The sequence below is a fragment of the Podarcis vaucheri genome, assembly GCF_965113315.1.
Source record: "Podarcis vaucheri genome assembly, chromosome: 1".
Taxonomy (NCBI): domain Eukaryota; kingdom Metazoa; phylum Chordata; class Lepidosauria; order Squamata; family Lacertidae; genus Podarcis; species Podarcis vaucheri.
The window spans coordinates 83549838-83569145 of record NC_138759.1 but is presented as its reverse complement, the minus strand read 5'-3'; the positions used below and the strand labels follow the sequence as shown (position 1 = coordinate 83569145).

At 43.9% G+C, this 19308-nt stretch overlaps 2 protein-coding genes across 2 annotated transcripts; both read left to right on the top strand.

The window, feature by feature from the left end:
• The first annotated feature begins 901 nt into the window (after positions 1–901).
• LOC309531963 (membrane-spanning 4-domains subfamily A member 15-like) lies at positions 902–13719 on the top strand. Its single transcript, XM_082221858.1, has 7 exons — positions 902–1074; positions 4013–4185; positions 4417–4536; positions 5624–5680; positions 6337–6489; positions 10327–10446; positions 10861–13719. The coding sequence occupies exons 2-7, from the start codon at positions 4015–4017 to the stop codon at positions 10867–10869; spliced, it is 630 nt and encodes a 209-aa protein (XP_082077984.1). The 5' UTR covers positions 902–1074; positions 4013–4014; the 3' UTR covers positions 10870–13719.
• A 619-nt stretch (positions 13720–14338) lies between these two features.
• On the top strand, positions 14339–18679 carry CCDC86 (coiled-coil domain containing 86). Its single transcript, XM_082221877.1, has 4 exons — positions 14339–14652; positions 15070–15199; positions 16240–16314; positions 18107–18679. Exons 1-4 carry the CDS (start codon positions 14420–14422, stop codon positions 18224–18226), a joined length of 558 nt encoding a protein of 185 aa, XP_082078003.1. The 5' UTR covers positions 14339–14419; the 3' UTR covers positions 18227–18679.
• Positions 18680–19308: the final 629 nt, after the last annotated feature.

The following is a 19308-nucleotide window of genomic DNA, read 5'->3' as shown; positions in this document are numbered from 1 at the left end:
GTGAACAGGGATTGACTGTTAAACCACTCTGGAAGCTTAGGGCACACGCCTATGACGTAAAGTTGCCTCTGAGTATATTAGGATGGCAGGTGCCTGAAGTCTCATGGGCTCTGTGGCTGCATGCACACGATACATTGAAAGCACATGACTTCCCCCAAAATAATTTGGGGAACTGTAGTTGAACTAGGAGTTGTAACTGTGAGAGGTAAACCACCATTCCCAGGATACTTTGCATGGGGATCAGGTGCTTTAAATATACATTGTGTACACAGTGTGCCCAGCCACCCTTTAAGCAAAGTAAAAGAAAGAAAGAAAGAAAGAAAGAATGAATTTTAAAGGGAGGGATTAGACAAGAAATCCAGCACCCTGTTCCAAAGACTCTGGGCCACATCCTAACAATTCCCAGGGCTGCAGCCTTACGAATCATATCAAATTTTGTAAACAATTTTGTTCTTGAGTAACAGCTCAGAGTGAGTGAACCAAATGCCTCTAGTTCAACTTTCCAGCCTATTTAGGAACTCCTTAGAGAAGCCCCTCTCAGCCTCAGCAACCACACAGCTCATCTGCAACTTGAGGATAATACTTACCCGACCTTGCAGGGCTGCTGCTGCAACAATGACTTTAATAACGCATGAAAAGCATTTTGAACGCCCTAAAAACAACGTTTGCGCACCTTTATCGATGCTAATAACGTTGCCTACCGGTAAGGTTGCGTCCCTCTCTTTTTCCTCACTCTATCCCTCTCCAAGCCCCCGATTTTGACAAAGCTATAATTGTAACGGTTCTGGCAGGTAGGCAAGAATGTGTTTACTGCAGTTCACGAACGCCAACTATCAGCTCCATTCTGCCCCCTGCTGGATCCTGGCCGTTCGTTTCCAGGGAGAGAAAGGCAGGCGAAAGCTAAGCTCTAGGAGGATCCCTCGCGACCATTTGCACGGGAGACACCAAGAGAGAAGCAGAGGCGGTAAACATTATCCAGACACGGATCCGGGCTTCCACTGACGCGCCTTCCAAAAGGGCGAGACCAACCTTTGCAAACCCCTCATTTTGCAGGCGAGCACGGCTTCATCGCAGGTGAGCTTGTCCCTCCTGTTTGCATCCCCTGCTCCAACATGAGCTTGCTTTTTGGGGGGTTGGGGGAGGAAAGAATGGCAGGTGGGGGGTAAATCTGCAGCTTAGTGGAAACCTCAAGGCAGGAGGGAAATGTGTGCATCAGATACAGTTGAGGAAACGTCCCCCGCCCTAAAAAGAAGAAAACTCACAGGAGAATTTGACAGCTCGTGAGAGAATCAATTCACGTCTTTGATCATCGTTGCCTTTAAAAAAAAAAAAAAATAGACTGCTCCACATTTGCTTCCGAAGCAGCCAAGGGGGTTGCGGCAGCTTAAAGACTAGTAACAAATGTATTCTGGCAGAAGCTTTCGTGGGCTAGAGTCCATTCATCGGATTCGTGAAGTGTTCTCCGTAGTACATGGGGGAAGAGCATAACAGTGAGGTCACAGAGAAATACAAGACTGGCAGTCCAAACAGGGATAAGTACGTAGTTAACTGTGGCCATTCACAAAACAGTTGTTGATGGTAATGCATTATCTCGACATGGACAAACTAATGAATCACAGGCCGTTGTTTTAATGGGGGGGGGGTATTAAACAGCATTAAACCTCTTAATGACCTGTTGCCTCCCTCTGCAATTCCTTTGTTCAAGGATGGACACTTTAAAATCATTTACAAAGTGGTTGAAATGCCCACCCCCAGATTTTACCCCCGTTTTTTTTATTGCCGTTACTGATGTCAGAATTGTGCGTTCTTTTGCTTGGAGACTGACTTGTTTGTCTTACGTAAAATGCAGAAGGGTATTTGCTTCTGTGCTGATTCTCTGCTTGCTTTTGTCCAGTTTCGTAACAGTCCCCTTGTCAAATCACCCTCCTTTTATGCCATGTCTTAGTCACCTCATATATAATTTGGAGCACAGGTCTTGGACAGGTGGGTTGTTGTCATAACCTATTTCTGGGTTGCACCCCCAGTCTGAGGAGGTCTGCGCCAGAGAGATCAATGCCTTTTTTAAAAATGTTGTTTAAAACACAGAGGAAGAAGGAGAGAGTAGAAGAGCGACTCAAGAGTGTCAGCATTTTGTACCAGAATTTTAGCTTTGCGCATTTAGGCTGTGTAAGCATTACCAGCTTAAAACACAAGTACATCCTTCTCCCCCCCCCCCACCGCCCAATTCTGATCTATGCAGGTTTGGGGGGGAAATGCATCAAAATGTAAATATTTCATTTTTAAAAAGGCAAGATAGGTGTGGACTTTGGTTAATGTTGTGTGCCTGTCAGCAGGGGTGGTATATACTGGATGCAGTGTGCACACAGTCTTAAAGTTCTCTGTAGACCTGCACATTTTGATTTCATCGCCATAGGTGAAAGGGTAATAGACTTTTTAAAACAAGTGAAAGCTGGATATTCAGGCTATATTCAGTCGGAATATCCAATAAGAAGCCGGGTATGCGCTTCTGACCCCCATCCCCACCCCCACCCTGGCCACTCTTGCTTGGGTGCCCTGACGGATGACCTCGGGGAGAGAGGCAGGGAGTGTGACCCTGTTGTTCCCACCACATTTCTCAGCTGCCTTTTGATACCATAGCTGCAATATTGGTGTTGCATACATATCACTGAAGGCAGCTGGTGCGCAAATGTTTCATGCATGCGCATTACTGTGGAAATTGCCCTTACGAAGAAGGCTTTTGTGGCAGCAACAATGGCAGGAAGAAATATATAAATTGGTCCCCTTAAGATGTCACAGGGGTCTGCTTGCTAAATCAGCATTATTTCTTTAATGCCACTCATGCAATTGCTAACGTGTGCGAATTGCTCTGTTGGCTAGAGCTAGGCCCTTGGTGTGATGCTGCTGCTCTTTTGCTCTTTCCTAACTTGTTGTTTTACAATATGTTACCATCCTCTCTGGAACCCAAGGGTGTTCCTGCTAGGACTGCAACATTAGAACAAATTGAGCAATCCCATGTAGAATATGAGGCAATAGGGAGGAATTAGTTATCATGAGATTTTTTGTCCACAGTGAAGAGCCTGTCATCATTTTTGGTGAAACCAGAGAATGTTCTTAGGGTTAGCAGGGTGAGAGAGCACCAGTCATCCCTTGCGGCCCATATTTGGCCAGGGAAGGGGCTTCCAAGTATACTGGCAGGAGGTCTTCCTTTGAAGGATGTCCTTTCATGGACAACAGTGTCCAAAGCTGGCAAGTGAGAGTAAAACTGGAGTCTATTCAGCCTCTGTTAAAATGCTGAGCAGGCCCCAAAGAAGGAACTGTTCTTGCTGCCACAGGTGAGAATGGAGACTTCTTAGGTTTTTAGCATATTTTGGAGAGGAGACGACATAAGAAACTCGTCACAATTCTTGTATATTAAATGATGCTCTCCAGAGTGACCGCAGTGGAGCCATATAGTTCAGGGCTGCCAACCAGCAGCCTTAATCGGTTTGAGAGTTTGCAGGTATTACTGAACAGAGCCGGGAAGATAACACCTCCTTTTAGGTAAAGAGACGCCATCCACTCGTGAGTGCTACCAGTGCGTCCTGCAACAAAATGCAGAGTGCTCCTAGTCAAGGTGCCAGCTGCACCCTTTTTCAGGATGCTGCATTCTGTCTCACCTGCCGACAGCCAGGTAACATTCTGCGTCCACTGTGTCTGCTTAGTCCTCCTTTGGCTGGTCATTTGGGGGGCATGGGGGAGCAAGGGGTCCTTACTAGAGTTTTTTGTGCTTCTGCAAACCTCGAGGTTCCCTTAAGCCTCCCGCTTTTGTGTGAATGGTACCATCTAGGCCACATAAGTATAGGAACTTGGAGGATGAGTTGCCTAATATGTATGGAACATAGCTCCCACTGCAGACTGGGGCGTGGTGCCATTCTGTAGAGAGCATACATGTGCATGTCATAAGCAGCCTCTGGTTCCACCTTGTTCTGCTCATCCCCTGCTTACTAAGTCCATTATCCTCTCTTTTGTCCAGAAATGTCCACCACTGTGACAGAATGCGGAAACGTGAGGATCATCTCAAAAGTCGTTCAGCCAGGCCAGCAGGAAGCAGGCACAGCAAATACGTCAGGAACTACTGTCACTGTATCGCACGGTGCATCAACCTATAGCAAAAATACCAAGAATATGCTTCCCAAGGCCCTTGGGGTAAGGCCCCATAGGCTTGTCAAACTAGGCCCAAATCCTGGAGGGACCCAATGTTCTGTCTCTATAAGGTAGCTTTCTACGTTCCTCATAGTGATGAGGGAGGTGATTAGAAACAGAACAATTTGTAGGTAACGCTAACATGTGGAGGAGGAGAGTGGTGGTGAAGCTGGCAAGGGTTATAGCACTTGTCCACGATTACTGATCCGCAGTACCATTGTTCTTCCCCTCCAGACTGTGCAGATCGTCGTGGGGGCTATAGAGATATGTTTTGGAGTTGCCCTGACAGCAGCACAAGAAGATTCAAAGACCCTGACTGTGAAGAGTGGGCTCTACTTCTGGTTTGGGATCTTGGTAAGCAGACTTTGGCTGAGAGGCTTGGAGGCTCTTTCACCTACCAAAGCTTCTGAGGAGGCCTCTCTTATTTTAGACACAGAGGCCCAGAGCCACAAAGAGGCTGAATCCTAAACCAAGGTAACCATTTCCCATTGGGGGATCCATGTTGGTGTGTTGTAGCAAAAACAAAAATGAATCGTGCAGCACCTTAAAAGGCTAACAGAAATATTATGGCAGAAGCTTTTGTGGATTACAGTGCACAAAAGCTTCTGCCATAATAAATTGTTGGTGCTTGAGGTGCACCAAGACATGAAGTACTCAACACCCCTGCCTGTGGCCTTATCGTCTTCCAAAGCAAATACTCTATTCCCAACTTAAGAATGGAAAGTGAAATACTGGTGGACAATAAAAGAGGTTTAAAGACGCTCTCAAGGCAAATCTTTAAAAATGTAGTATAAGCACTGATAACTGGGAAACACCCAGCCTGCAAGCACTCCAATTGGAGAACAGCCTTTACCAAAGGTGTCGTGGACTTTGAAGACGCATGAACTCAGGATGAAAAGGAGAAATGGGCTAAGAGGAAGGCATGTTTGGCAAACCCTCACTGTGATCAAATCCCACCTGGAGACCTATGTCCCCACTGTGGAAGGACATGTGGATCCAGAATTGGCCTCCACACGGACTCACTGTTAAGACCGTTTTCATGGAAAACAATCTTACTCAGCCACGAGTGATCGCCAAAGAAGAAAACTCAACACCTCTGCCTGTGGTCTGCCCAAGTGTTTGTTCTGCTGCAAATCTATTTGGGGAGATGCCATTCTGTCTAATAGGTACTTGCATCTTCTTCCCAAACAACAGTGTTTGTTTAGTACTCAAGCTTAAGACTCTTTACAGAGGTAGCTTTTGAGTTGGTTCACATGTTACTAACCTCAGTTGGTAATGTAAAAAAGCCTCTGGTTGGCATGAGCTTAGGAGGTGGTGGGGTTAGAGAAGGTTTTGGCCTTTCTGACCAATGCAACCCGACTTGAGAGTCTCTGTGCTCTAGTTTCTGTATGGAATGAGACTCAGCCTGGTGATTGTTCTTGGTTTTTCCTTCCCTGTGTAGCTCCTGATCTCTGGGTCATTGTTGGTAGAAATGGAGAAAAGAGATCTTCAATGGCTGGTAAATATTCTCCCGGGTATCTTTTTCGAAAAATTGACATGATAAAGGTATGTCTAAAGTTGTTGCCAGTACGTCTTCAGGGTTATTTGCTGGGCAAACAGATCCTTGGTTTGTTCTGGCCAAGGCCTTAAGAAGACAAAGCTCAAATAAAGATAATTTTTGTAATGGAGGCAAGGTGAAGTTGCTGAGAGGTGGTCAGGTTATTTTCGTAGGATATGTGAGTCAGTTTAACAATTCTCTAATACAATCATAATGTCTATGTTGTTCTGAGAAAGTCCAAATTTGGGACATTCACTGCAATCTTTCACAGGCAATCTGCCTAGCACAGGGTGAGGAAAGTGTAGTCCTCCAAATGTTCTTGGACTACAGCTCCCAACATCCCTGACCACTGGCCATTTGGGCTGGGGCTGATGGGAATAACAGCATCTGGAGGGCCACAGCTTCTCCATCTGTAGCCTTAAAAAAAACTTGTGAATATTGGCAATCCGGAAAGCAAACTTCTAGAGCACAGGGATCGCTCAGGAATGTATATGTAGGGCTCCAAAGAAATCAAGGCTGTAAATTCGGAGACCAACTACAGGTGATTACTTTCAGAGACATGGAAGTGATGTAATAGAGCAACTCTTTATTTATTTTATTTCAATGTACTGATATAGGTGAAAGCTAGCTCCGCTGCCAACTTGCTAGTTTGTGTTGCTGCATTGGTTGCTGTAATCCTCCATAGTACTGAGATTGCACAAACCCATCAACAAGGAGACTTGTGTGACGATTCTGATATGTATTATGGTCATTGCTTCAATTCTATTCCGGTAAGTTTTTCCCCATCTCTTCATGTGCATGTAGTAGCAGTCCATAACTTGCTAAAAGTGATCTGATTCAGCAAAGGCTTCAGGCATCTAGAGACTCTTCAGAACGGTTTTGTGCCTAAATGAAATAATTCTGCCTTTGTGTTGTTGTTTAGTTGTTTAGTCGTGTCCGACTCTTCGTGACCCCATGGACCAGAGCATGCCAGGCACTCCTGTCTTCCACTGCCTCTCGCAGTTTGGTCAAAAATTCTGCCTTACCGTTGGCTTATAGGAAGCCAAAAATAGCTAATTCACAAGTGAGAGGCTCTACTAACCCTCATAAGACTTTGTCAGTGACCAGCAAGGAGCATAAAGACATGGTGTCTCCCAGTGGATCAAAATTCATTTTGTATAAAATTTATTTTTTGGTGTGATATTTTAGCACACTATGGAGACATATTGCACCTGTCTGTGGATTAGCTGCAAAGAACATCTGGCTCAATCACCTTTTCAACTTCAAACAAACAAAATTAAAGAAGTGTCCAAATGAGGCAATGAAATTATTATTATTATTATTATTATTATTATTATTATTATTATTTATACCCCACCCATCTGACTGGGTTTCCCCAGCCACTCTGGGCAGCTCGCAACAGATTAAAAACAGAATGAAACATCAAACATTAAAAACTTTCCTAAACAGGGCTGCCGTCAGATGTCTTCTAAAAGTCAGATAGTTGTTTATTTCCTTGACATCTGATGGGAGGGTGTTCCCCAGGGTGGGCGTCACTTCTGAGAAGGCCCTCTGCCTGGTTCCCTGTAACCTCACTTCTCGCAGTGAGGGAACCGCCTGAAGGCCCTCGGCACTGGACTTCAGTGTCCAGGCTGAACAACGGGGGTGGAGATGCTCCTTCAGGTATACTGGGCCAAGGTTAGTGGCAAGCTTGGAAAGAATGTTGTTTAGTCGTTTAGTCGTGTCCGACTCTTCATGACCCCATGGACCAGAGCATGCCAGGCACTCCTGTCTTCCACTGCCTCCCACAGTTTGGTCAGACTCATGTTTGTAGCTTCGAGAACACTGTCTAACCATCTCGTCCTCTGTCGTCCCCTTCTTCTTGTGCCCTCAACCTTTCCCAACATCAGGGTCTTTTCCAGGGAATCTTCTCATGAGGTGGCCAAAGTACTGGAGCCTCAGCTTCACGATCTGTCCTTCCGGTGAGCACTCAGGGCTGATTTCCTTAAGAATGGATAGGTTTGATCTTCTTGCAGTCCATGGGACTCTCAAGAGTCTCCTCCAGCACCAGAATTCAAAAGCATCAATTCTTCGGCGATCAGCCTTCTTGATGGTCCAGCTCTCACTTCCATACATCACTACTGGGAAAACCATGGCTTTAACTATACGGACCTTTGTTGGTAAGGTGATGTCTCTGCTTCTTAAGATGCTGTCTAGGTTTGCCATCGCCTTTCTCCCAAGGAGCAGGCGTCTTTTAATTTCGTGACTGCTGTCACCATCTGCAGTGATCATGGAGCCCAAGAAAGTAAAATCTCTCACTGCCTCCATTTCTTCCCCTTCTATTTGCCAGGAGGTGATGGGACCAGTGGCCATGATCTTTGTTTGTTTTTTTATTGAGCTTCAAACCATATTTTGCGCTCTCCTTTTTCACCCTCATTAAAAGGTTCTTTAATTCCTCCTCACTTTCTGCCATCAAGGTTGTGTCATCTGCATATCTGAGGTTGTTGATATTTCTTCCGGTAATCTTAATTCCGGCTAGAGATTCATCCAGCCCAGCCTTTCACATGATGAATTCTGCATATAAGTTAAATAAGCAGGGAGACAATATACAGCCTTGTCGTACTCCTTTCCCAGTTTTGAACCAATCCGTTGTTCCATATTCAGTTCCAACTGTAGCTTCTTGTCCCACATAGAGATTTCTCAGGAGACAGATGAGGTGATCAGGCACTCCCATTTCTTTAAGAACTTGCCATTGTTTGCTGTGGTCGACACAGTCAAAGGCTTTTGCATAGTCAATGAAGCAGAAGTAGATGTCTTTCTGGAACTCTCTAGCTTTCTCCATAACCCAGCGCATGTTTGCAGTTTGGTCTTTGGTTCCTCTGCCTCTTCTAAATCCAGCTTGCACTTCTGGGAGTTCTCAGTCCACATACTGCTTGAGCCTACCTTGTAGAATTTTACGCATAACTTTGCTAGCGTGTGAAATGAGTGCAATTGTGCGGTAGTTGGAGCATTCTTTGGCACTGGCCTTCTTTGGGATTGGGATGTAGACTGATCTTCTCCAATCCTCTGGCCGCTGCTGAGTTTTCCAAATTTGCTGGCATATTGAGTGTAGCACCTTAACAGCATCATCTTTTAAAATTTAGTTCAGCTGGAATATCATCACTTCCACTGGCCTTGTTATCTGCAGTGCTTTCTAAGGCCCATTTGACCTCGCTCTCCAGGATGTCTGGCTCCAGGATGTCTCACTCTCCAGGATGTCTTGGAAAGAATAGTGGTGGTGTTTTATTGAGCTACTTAGTGTGGGGTTGGCCTTGAAGAAATGTCACTTGGTGCAAAACGATGCTGCCACACTTCTAATTGGGACTTGCTGTATCAAGTGTATTATTCCAGCTGCATTGTTACCAAGCCAGGGTGGTGGGGCTAGCCTGGGTCCGGGATGCCTGAAGGATCACTTCATCCCACAGCTGCCTGCCCGTGTACACTCAAGTCTGCCCCTGAGGTCCATGTCCTTCCTGCCTTTCAGAGCCTTTTCAGTTATAGCATTGCTGCTTTGGGGTGACCTTTCAAAAGGGGGCTGTCTTGTGCCTGTCTTTCAACTGGAGATCAAAATCTGATGTTTTGAATGAGCTGTCAGGCTAGAATGGTGTTAACTGGATATGCTTTCATTTTGATGTAGTTGTGCCATTTTCTTGATGCAAATATATAGATTAAAAGTTATTTTGCATTGTCTTAACATACTACATCTCTGTGGGTCCTGGTGGATCAAAAGCATGGAGTATCAGTACTGAAAATAAATAAAAGCGAGCTTGTTACCATTCCAGTAGGAACAGAAATAGGAAACATTCTCAAAGGGAAAACACACTAGCCTACATAAAATGTAGTTGAGGGAAATAATGGATTGATACCTGGCGGTTATAGTTCCTTAAATTGTATAATGTGTGTACAGGTCTCTTGCTATAAAAAATACATAATGTACATTGTTCTTTGGATTTGAAGATTTATTCCTCCCCTGTTTTCCTGCCAAGGGTCCAGTTATTAAATCCTGCTTATGTGATTGGACCCCAAGTATCTGTTTTTTCTGGAGAAAGGGTAGAAGATGGGGGAGGGGGAGCTCCTTTGCAATCTTCCTAATTCTCAGGAATGGAGTTAAGGTTCTTTAGGGATATTCCTAAATTATCCCTTCCAACAAGGTCTAGAACAAACATTTAATGGAAAGTAATGGAAAACAGTGTGCACACGACACTAGATGCTATCCATTATCTATCCTGTCCTTTCTTATGATGCACTTTGTATGCACTTTTCACCTCAAACCAGCTTCAATTGATAAAAAAGGACAACCTGGCTGTGTTTTAAACTGGTCATGTGTACACAGCCTAAGTCAACCTTTCAACCATTAGGCTTCAGCAGGGAGACCCTCTTTAGATTTGTTCACCTCCCTGTCCCTGGAGGATTTTGTGTATCTTCTTCAGAATCTTTCAAATCGGTGTCAATGAAAGAGACATCACAGGACTCAGCTGCTTTGGAAGGTTAACTCTTGCACTTCCAAGCGATGGGTTTTTGGTTGTGTTTTCAATTCTGGAGCTGTGTAAATAGCAACCCGTGCAACTGTTTATTGCCTTTTCCCACAGACGCTGATATATGGTCTGAACGCGGTGTTTATCATCTTTTCGGTTCTTGAACTGTTCATAGCTGTCGCTGCCCTGGTAGTTGGATCCAGATCTGCACAACAACAACTCTATCGGCAGATGGTGAGGCTGAATCCCTGCCTTTTTCTGTCACAGGTTTGCTGTGGCTGGGACAAACCCAGCCCTAAATCAACACTGTTCCTCACTCAGCTATGTGGAAAGAAAATCATAAGCTTGGTAGTAGCCTGCAAATTTCAAATGTGTTCTCTCCCCCCTCCCTGACATGGCTTTGAGTTATGCCCTTTTCCCATCAAAAATTGAACAGAATCTGATCTCAATGAAATAATTTCAATTTTTTGTGATCCTCACTTTCCCTCTTTGCAGGGATTTCAGTGGTACCTGGCTCTCCCCTGAAAGGGCTGGCTCCTACATTTCTCTTAGAATAATGGAAGGAGGCAAAAGTTGTGTCTGGGTAGAGGATGGGTAAAGCTTGCAGAGAACCATTACCAACTTTGCTCTTTTTGTTGTTTTTTCCAGGCATCGTGATAAGGCTTCTCTTGGCACTTCTTGGCACACCATTTGCAGCAATTATAGAGGTCTCTCTTGCTTAGAGCTACACAGCTGTGAACTTCTTGCAGATACTTCACCTTTTCCAAGATGGACTGCAGGAATCCTGCTAATCTCTTGCCTGGCTTTCTTTAGAAAGAGAAAACAAACTATAAACTTGCCTGTGACCTTCCTCTATGGGTCCTGCCACATAAGCTGAAAAGAAGGTTTTCCAAATCCAAGACTTCTCTTCACTTTTGTGCATTATCAAGAAAGGGAAATCTCTGTACCTTTTAAAAAGTTTACATTTTGGGCCTTTCCTGTGTGTTCCTGGAAGACAACAGTCTGATCTCTAAATTCTCCTGGGTTTGGTGAGGAGAGAGAGCCCAAACAGATTGTTTGTGCTTATTCCAACATGAAATTTAGGTTTGTGGTAATGAAATGGACACTGTGGTGATGATGAGACCCATATAAGCACACGCTATATTGGAAGGGAAAGTGCTTTGAATTTTTTGAGAAAATATCTAGCTCTTTGAGCTGGTTAGAAAACTGCTTGTGGATCTTCCTGCAGGGAAAACTGATGTGGGTTTTTAATGAATGCACAACACATATTCTTCCACAGGAACAGTTCACATTAAATCAAGCATTCTCACACTGGAAAACATTTCATCAGCATCTCAGCCTGTCTCCAACCAGAGAAGAAAGATAGATTAAGTCTTCGCCCACATACCAAATGCTATATCCCTTTCATTCTTCAGGTTGCCCTGGTACCCTAATGCAGCAATCTTGTACACACCTGGGAGTACATCTCACTGAACCCAATTGATCTTACCTCTAAGTAGACATGCATACAATTGCACTGTAATGCTGCAATCTTATGGACGCTTAATCTCGGAATAAATACCAGTGAAGAATGTGACTTCTTTCTGAGTGTATAGAATCAGGGGCAGTTAAGGAAAGAAGAACACAATGTTCTCTTTTACCTCTCCAGACCACAATCAGACTTTCCGATGGGCTTCTGAGCCACAGCATGCAAATGGCTCAGTCGCTGGCATTTCCAGACAGAAACTACTGTCTGAAACCTTGAAAATCTGCTTTCAGTCACTTTAGACAATAATGAGCTAGAAAGGTCAACATTCTGACTGGTATGAAAAAGCTTCCAATCTTCCTACATGTTGGTTCCCCTTGGTTCCCATAGCGATGTTTCTTAGACAGCTGAAAATCTGCCTGAGAAAATTCACTAGAGGTAAGATTATGATAGCTCACCTCTACTGTAACTGGGAGGCAGTTACTTCATGGAAGTACTCAATAGATTATGAAGGAGATGCTCTTAAAAAAAGTTATGCAGAAACCTCACCTGGAGACTTAAATGCTGATATTTGAAAGAGAGAGAAATCTGCTTAAATTTGTTTACTTTTGTTACACTATAAAAAGGGATGGGATCAAAGAGTAGTAAGATACACTGATAATGTGTTGCATTTGTAACAACTGAGATGTTGACCAAAGTGGTAAGACAGTGTGACAGATTCCGTATTCATAGCATGCAAACAAGTTTGTCAAAGCTTGTCCACATTGTGATATCATACAGTATTATTTCCAGAGGCAGGAAAAAAATGTTTAAATCTTTGTGGGGCAGTTTGGGCAATCAGCAGAATGAAGTCAAAAGGGCTGTTTCCGGGGGACAAGGTTGAATAGTTCTTCCTAAGGTGCTAGTTTTGTAGTTGCAAGGAATTGTTCATCTTGGGGAGCATTCGAGAATGCCAGTGCGATCACCACTCTACATCCTAAAAGCATACCTACCAGGTAGGGAACATGTAGCGCTGTGGTCTAAACCACTGAGCCCCTTCGGGTTGCTGATTGGAAGGTTGGCGGTTCAAATCCCCGTGACAGGGTGAGCTCTTGTTGCTCTGTCCCAGCTCCTGCCCACCTAGCAGCTCAAAAGCACACCAGTGCAAGTAGATAAATAGGTACTGCTGTGACGGGAAGGTATACGGTGTTGCCATGCGCTCTGGCTTCCGTCATAGCAGCGGTTTAGTCGTGCTGGCCACATGACGTGGAAAGCTGTCTATAAACAAACGCTGGCTCCCTTGGCCTGAAAGCAAGATTAGCGCCACACCCTATAGTCACCTTTGACTGGACTTAGCCATCCAGGGGTCCTTTACCTTTTTTTACCTACCAGGATAGGCTTTATAACTTGATTTCTCAGTGAATTCACTGTGCTGGGTATAGGCAGGCCATCCTCTCAGACATATTATTGTTATAGAAAAAAGAGCCCAGAGTCCATATAATGACTGTGCACACTTTAGGAGACATCATCATTATTATTATTTATTGGATTTATATACTGCCCTATAACTGGAGATCTCAGGGCAGTTCACAGAACAAAATCAAAATGAAAAACCACAAAACATATGATCAAAATAAAAACAGCCCATGCGTTAGTTTTTCTATTGTTATCATTTTTTTTTATAGCAGTGAAACTGAAGAGCAAGCACTTGTTTTAACAGAAAATACCAATAAAAGAGAGCCTTTCGATTTATAACCAAGTATATAAAGATGAATTGTTGCATCCATTTAAAGTATCTATGGAAATAAGCTCCTGTCTTAAACTACTGCACATACTGTATATATTTTTTGGATAAATATATTGCTGGCATTGTGTGTTTATCAGAATCTTTTTGTGCCTAGTCCAAATCAACTTTCTAGTTTTTATATAGTATCTCAGGTCTGATTATTGAATTGAATGTTGTTATACATCACCTGGCATGTGCCTTCTGCATTCAGACTAAAATATATTTGTCATTTGGTGTGTGAAGTGGTTTGTTAATAAATTTCAATGCTTCCCCGTGATTTGTTCTTTTATGGATGCTCGTGTGCAGGTTCTGCTACTTCCTTCTGTGGTGTTCAGATCTAGAAATGAAATGTTTATGATTAAAGTTAGTGCTGCTGAGAGCTACAGTGAAAACTTTAGCTTACAGTCTCCACTCCTTTTTATCCTAAAGTAAAACAACTTGTAGATTGCAGCCAAATTTCCTTTTAATAAATAAATCACAACAGTCCCTTTAAGACAGTATGCATACAAGGGTTATCTTCTAGTCCAACTCCTGCAATGCACTGGCGGGTGTGTGAGTGTGTGCCAGTCATCAAGGGCTATTTTATTTTTAAAATCTTTTTATTTATTGATTTATTTAATTTTTCGATCATTTCAATGCGCTGCAAGAAGGTCAACTTCTAGCCCTTTTGAGTTCCATGCATTTCCGATGCTGTTGCCCCGCATGTGAAGAATCACACCAAATACAACCGGAAACCGGAACTGTTGTTACGGAACGGGTAAGACCGCATCTCTTCGCAGCCGAAGTACAATTGGCCAATTGCGGTCAGGTGGCTGTCTCCGCCCACGTTTCCCTCACGCGCCTGGGCGCAACAAACCACTCGCGTTACTCTACGCATATACTCGAGGACGAAACGTCATCCGAGGGGGACGTCCCTGTATTTCTCCCACGTGGAGGGAGGCAGAGCAGCGGTTTTCGGGGGATCCGGCGAGTAGGCTATGTCGGCGCTTGTTTCTGAAGCGGAGCCGCTGAGTGAGCAGCCCCCTCCCGATACTGACCGAGGTGAGCAGGTCCAGCAGCCCGGGAACGGCGAGGAAGCGGCCGCCTCGGTAGAAGCTGGACCAGGGAAACCGCAGGCAGCTGCCCCGGGCACGAAGCGGAAGGAGGCGCCCGCCATCCCCAGAGGAAAGCCTAAATCGGGGCGGGTATGGAAAGACACCGGCAAGAAGCGGTGAGAGTTTGATCTTCGCCTTTAGGCGGCGGGACCTTGTTTTGCGCTACTTACTGCGTTTGCGTATGGTGCAAACTGAAGGTTAACAAGCAAGTGCAGTTATTTTTTGCTCTGATTTTGAAACAAATTTGACTCACAGGTGGTTTGCAATGCTTAAATAAGCCCTCTCCAATCGTTTCCACAGAATAGTTCGATTGTTCTACACAGTGTCTTTGCCAGTCTGTGGAGAGCATGGCCTGCGAAGTGTGTAGCCCCGTCTGATGAACAGGAACTTAGAAACTTAGGAAAATAGTGTATATGTTTAAAACTTAGGGAAATAGTGTATATGTTTAAAGCCAAAGCCTATACATTTGAAGCCTTTGTATGGTTTTACGCTCATGGCAGTGGTTGGTAATGGCTCCGTTTTCTCCTTGCTAGGTTTTCTCTCATGACTCTGGATAAGCCTTTGCGTACCTCCTGGGAACGCAAGATGAAGGAACGTCAGGAAAAGAAACTAGTCAAAGATTTTGCACGGCAGTTGGTGGAAGAAAAACGAAAGGAGCGTGAGGTGAGAGAAAATTGTGATATAAAGTGGTCTGTAGAATAGTGGTTCCTAGGTCTGGAAGCAGGCAGGTGGCCTGTTCTGAATAGAGTCGGTCCCCTTCGAAAGAACAGCTGTGTCATCCAAGGATGTGCCTAGATTCATCTTTGTCGCTGGAGACCCAATTGTCTTAAGGAGTGCCCATTCTGACTAGATCGCCAGGTACTGCCATTCCTGGACCTGGGATAGACTTTTCACAGTAATACATGTTCTGATAACCTCTTAGATTACTGCAGTGTGTTGCATGCGGTGCTGCCCTTGAAGACAACATGAAAGCTACAGTTAGCATACAAGGCAACTCCCTGGTTATTAAGTGCAGCAGCTGACTGAAGCCATATGTGTACTGAAAGACTTGCACTGTCTTTCAAAATATTACTAATCTGAACCCAAAAGTTTTATTGATATCTTATCTTATAAAATTTAGGACCTAAATACTTAAAAGAGCACCTCCCCACTCCAGTATTGTCCTGCCCACAGGTTAAGATATTTGGATAAGCCCTTCATGTTCAAGGACTATCCATTATGCAATACTGTTAGAGGGTCTTCTTTGCTGTGACACATGTCCTCTCTTCTGGGCAGTGTTAGAAACTCAGGAATATAAGCTAATTTTCAGTGCCCTTAAACCTGGGTTACGGTCGTCACAACAGAATATCTACACACTAATTAACTTTATTTTTATTATTCATTTCATTTCTGTACTGCCTTATATTTTAAAATAAACTGCTTTGGGATTTCCCCCCAACACATTAAAACATCAAATAAAATAATCCAGAATAAAACAAATTCAAGCTTCAAGGAAAATATTTCAGATCCTCTAAGTGACATTTTGCTTTCCCCGTTATTTGCCTATTTAATATATATAGCTGTCCCATAGCAGAAGTACTCGGAAGCCAGTGTGCTGTGGTGAATAGAGTGTTGGACTAGGACCTGGGAGATCAGGGTTCAGATTCCCACTGCTGTGGCTCTAAAATAATACATATAACTGGTTTCATTGTCTTCTCCTTCAGGAGAAAAAACTGCGAAGGGAAGAAAACTTAAGAAGACGACTGGAGAATGAGCGGAAGGCAGAGGTTGTGCAAGTGGTGAGTTTCCCCTTTTAAGTCCTTAGTTTTCTCTTGAAGAAGAAATTTGCCCTCTGTGAGAAGAGGAGCACTGCTGCAATAAACAGATCATTTGTTCTCTCCGTGTTGTACTTAGCTTGATAGAAATGACATGTTAGACCATGCTTCCTAGTTGCCGCTAATTGAGGAGGAGTGTTTAGGGGAGGTGTGGGCATGTTTTCATCTAACAAATATACAAAGTTTATCCAAACCCTCACTTACCCTAGGTTGAGTTTAGCCTAACACACTCATTTTACGTATAAATCTGCTTAAACTAGGACGCCATTTTTGTTTCCAGTGAGAGTGAGCCAAGAGAGGTGTAGGCTAGAAATTGTCTTTGTGGTGGTTGGATGATGGAGAGGCTGCTTATTTCACCTTACAATTACTATATATCCACCACTTATTGAGCCAAGACAACGCAGGATTTTTTTGCCCAATGTAGTAATGGAGATATAATGTTGTATAGCAAAATGGGTGATACTCTAGCCAGACCAATACCATGTGAATGAAAATCTATAATCCTAGTTGCTGATCAATGCAAGAATGGGCTGGAGCCAAAATCTTGCAAGAATAGTATCTAATTCAGGAGTAGCCAATGTGGTGCCCTCCAGATGACTACGGCTCCTATCCTTGGGGTGCTGAAAGGACTTTGTTTCATAAATGGATCATTTTCCTCATTCTTAAAATCTGTGGATTGCAAGACTGACATGGACAGTTTCTGGGCTCGCAAAGTGCTTGCATCATCTTTTGGATGCCCATCTGAATACCTCTAGGTCCCAGGATTGCAAGGCCTTTTCAGGTTGTGTGGCTCAAACGTCATAAATTGTTTCCTTATCATGGTGCCTTTCAGGTCTAGGCAAATGGGCACAGCTTTTCTGGATGTGCAGTTTCATCTCTCAAGAGATGTCGTTGATCTGATGTTTTGCTTAAAACAGTCCTGTTTACAGCAGTTGGCCACCATATTTTGCTTTTCCTGACTGGCACCATTGCAGAGCTGCTTTCCAAAGATTCACTCATCGTTCTCTCATGCATACCAGTTATAATTGATCTATATTAAAAATAGTAATGTTCCGTCATGGGGTTCCATTGTGCTAGAAGCAGCTTAGTCATGCTGGCCACATGACCCGGAAAGCTGTCTGTGGACAAACACCAGCTCCCTCGGCCTGAAAGCAAGATGAGTGCCACAACCCGGTCGCCTTTGACTGGACTTAACTGTCCAGGGATCCTTTACCTACCTTTTATTAGTAAGAATAATGATGTATTCACAAAATCTTCAGTCTCATGTTGTAAAACAATCTTGGACAATAATATGGTGCGTGCCAAATGATAGATCAAGATTCTTTTGCAGATCTCTGGATAATTTGAAGGCCGTCTCCAAAGATGCATGACCCCCAATTGTTTAGTGATATCACACATACCTTAAAAAACCCCTCCATCCATCCTAAAGTATACTGATGAAATGAAGAGTGTGTATTGGAGGAGGGCAGGTGCATGGGAGAACTGTGAATTCAGTTCTGGTACTCAGGATCAATCTCCTGCACTCGTAATCCTTTCATTCAAAGTGTACTATATCTTTCGCCCTTGGTATTCTTGTTGGTGGATTTCTGGATCCAGTAAAAATCAAAGAATGTACCCCCAAGTCCAAAGTCTTGTCTATCCCTGTTCTGAAGCCTCTGGCGAGGATAGGAAACTTGTTCTTCCTGAGAGTTCTTAAGTCTCATATACAAGAGTGCTGGCAGCACCATTGTCATTTCTTTTCTGCTCCTTCCTTCAGATTCGGAATCCAGCAAAACTGAAGCGTGCAAAGAAGAAGCAATTGCGTCGCATTGAGAAGCGGGACACACTGGCATTGCTGCAGAAACGCCAAACGCAGCGCAAAGCAGCCAAGGAATGAGTCCGAGACGGGTCTCCCTCCCTACTCTCCGTAAATAGAAAATGGCTTCTTGAGATGCACTGGCCAGATGCACTGCTGGTTTGCTCCCTGGCTTCTCTTGGCCCCGGAGATCAGATTCTTCCAGAGAAGGCTACATTGCATCCAGATGCCCCTTAGCTGAAGCCTCCCTTTTGCTTTTCTGTGGTGATGGCAAAGCAGAATCCTCCAGCGTGAAGTGCTTAGACGTCTTTTTAAAAACTAAACGTTCTCCAGGATAGCAGCAGACCCCAGACTTTATGAAATAGGGCAATGCCCTAAAGGGGTTTGTCTGAGGATTCGCAACTTCCAGACTGTAGGGTTATATATAAAAGATCATAAATAACCTGGTTGCTCTTGTAAAGGTATTCTTCTGGGTTAGGGATGGAATGGGACATTTGACTGGTTTTGCAGTTATTAAAACCATTGCTTTCTGGATTTATGCACCTGTGTGATATTTTAGCTTTGTGGTGTCAGACGACTTGACTGTCAAGGTTAGTGATGAAAGTCTCCTATCTGTATTTATATGGGGGGGGGGGAGAGCTTGTCTTTCATGGAAGCCCTCAGGCTTCACCATTTTTTATTAATGGCACAAGTCTTTGTTTTTATTTTATCACATTGCTATCTTAAACTTTCCTTGAAGGAGATCAAGGCAGCTTATGTGGAACTTTTCTCCTCACAACAGCCATATTGGGCAGAATGGCTGGAAGATGGCCCATTGTCATCAAATGTGCTTCATGGCTAAATGGGTTTCAGCAGAGCAAAGGGTTACCTCAGTCTCCTGGTCTTGTCTAGCTATTGCAGCACACTGGCTCAAATCCAGAAGCTTTTTCTGTAAGCTTCTGAAGTAGGTAGTGATCCTTTTGTTGGGGGGGGGCCCAGGTTCTGATTAGCTGGGAACATTTTTAAGCTTCGGCATATTATTTGGCATACGTTCAACCAGGCTAAGACTCCAATCTAGCAAATCTCCTTATGAGCAGAGAGAGGGATGTGAACAAGAACTGTTGTACAAGCCTCCAGTTTCAGAAAGAGCTTGTTGTATGATTCTGAGTGGTTCAGTTTTTGTA

Excerpts from the sequence above, each read along its gene's own strand:
- LOC309531963 (XM_082221858.1), top strand. The coding sequence starts at position 4,015 with ATGTCCACCACTGTGACAGAATGCGGAAACGTGAGGATCATCTCAAAA. Across the intron at positions 4,537-5,623 it reads ACTTCTGGTTTGGGATCTTG|CTCCTGATCTCTGGGTCATT; the intron begins GTAAGCAGACTT and ends TTCCCTGTGTAG. Across the intron at positions 5,681-6,336 it reads AAAGAGATCTTCAATGGCTG|GTGAAAGCTAGCTCCGCTGC; the intron begins GTAAATATTCTC and ends GTACTGATATAG.
- CCDC86 (XM_082221877.1), top strand. The coding sequence starts at position 14,420 with ATGTCGGCGCTTGTTTCTGAAGCGGAGCCGCTGAGTGAGCAGCCCCCT. Across the intron at positions 14,653-15,069 it reads AAAGACACCGGCAAGAAGCG|GTTTTCTCTCATGACTCTGG; the intron begins GTGAGAGTTTGA and ends TCTCCTTGCTAG. Across the intron at positions 15,200-16,239 it reads AAAAACGAAAGGAGCGTGAG|GAGAAAAAACTGCGAAGGGA; the intron begins GTGAGAGAAAAT and ends CTTCTCCTTCAG.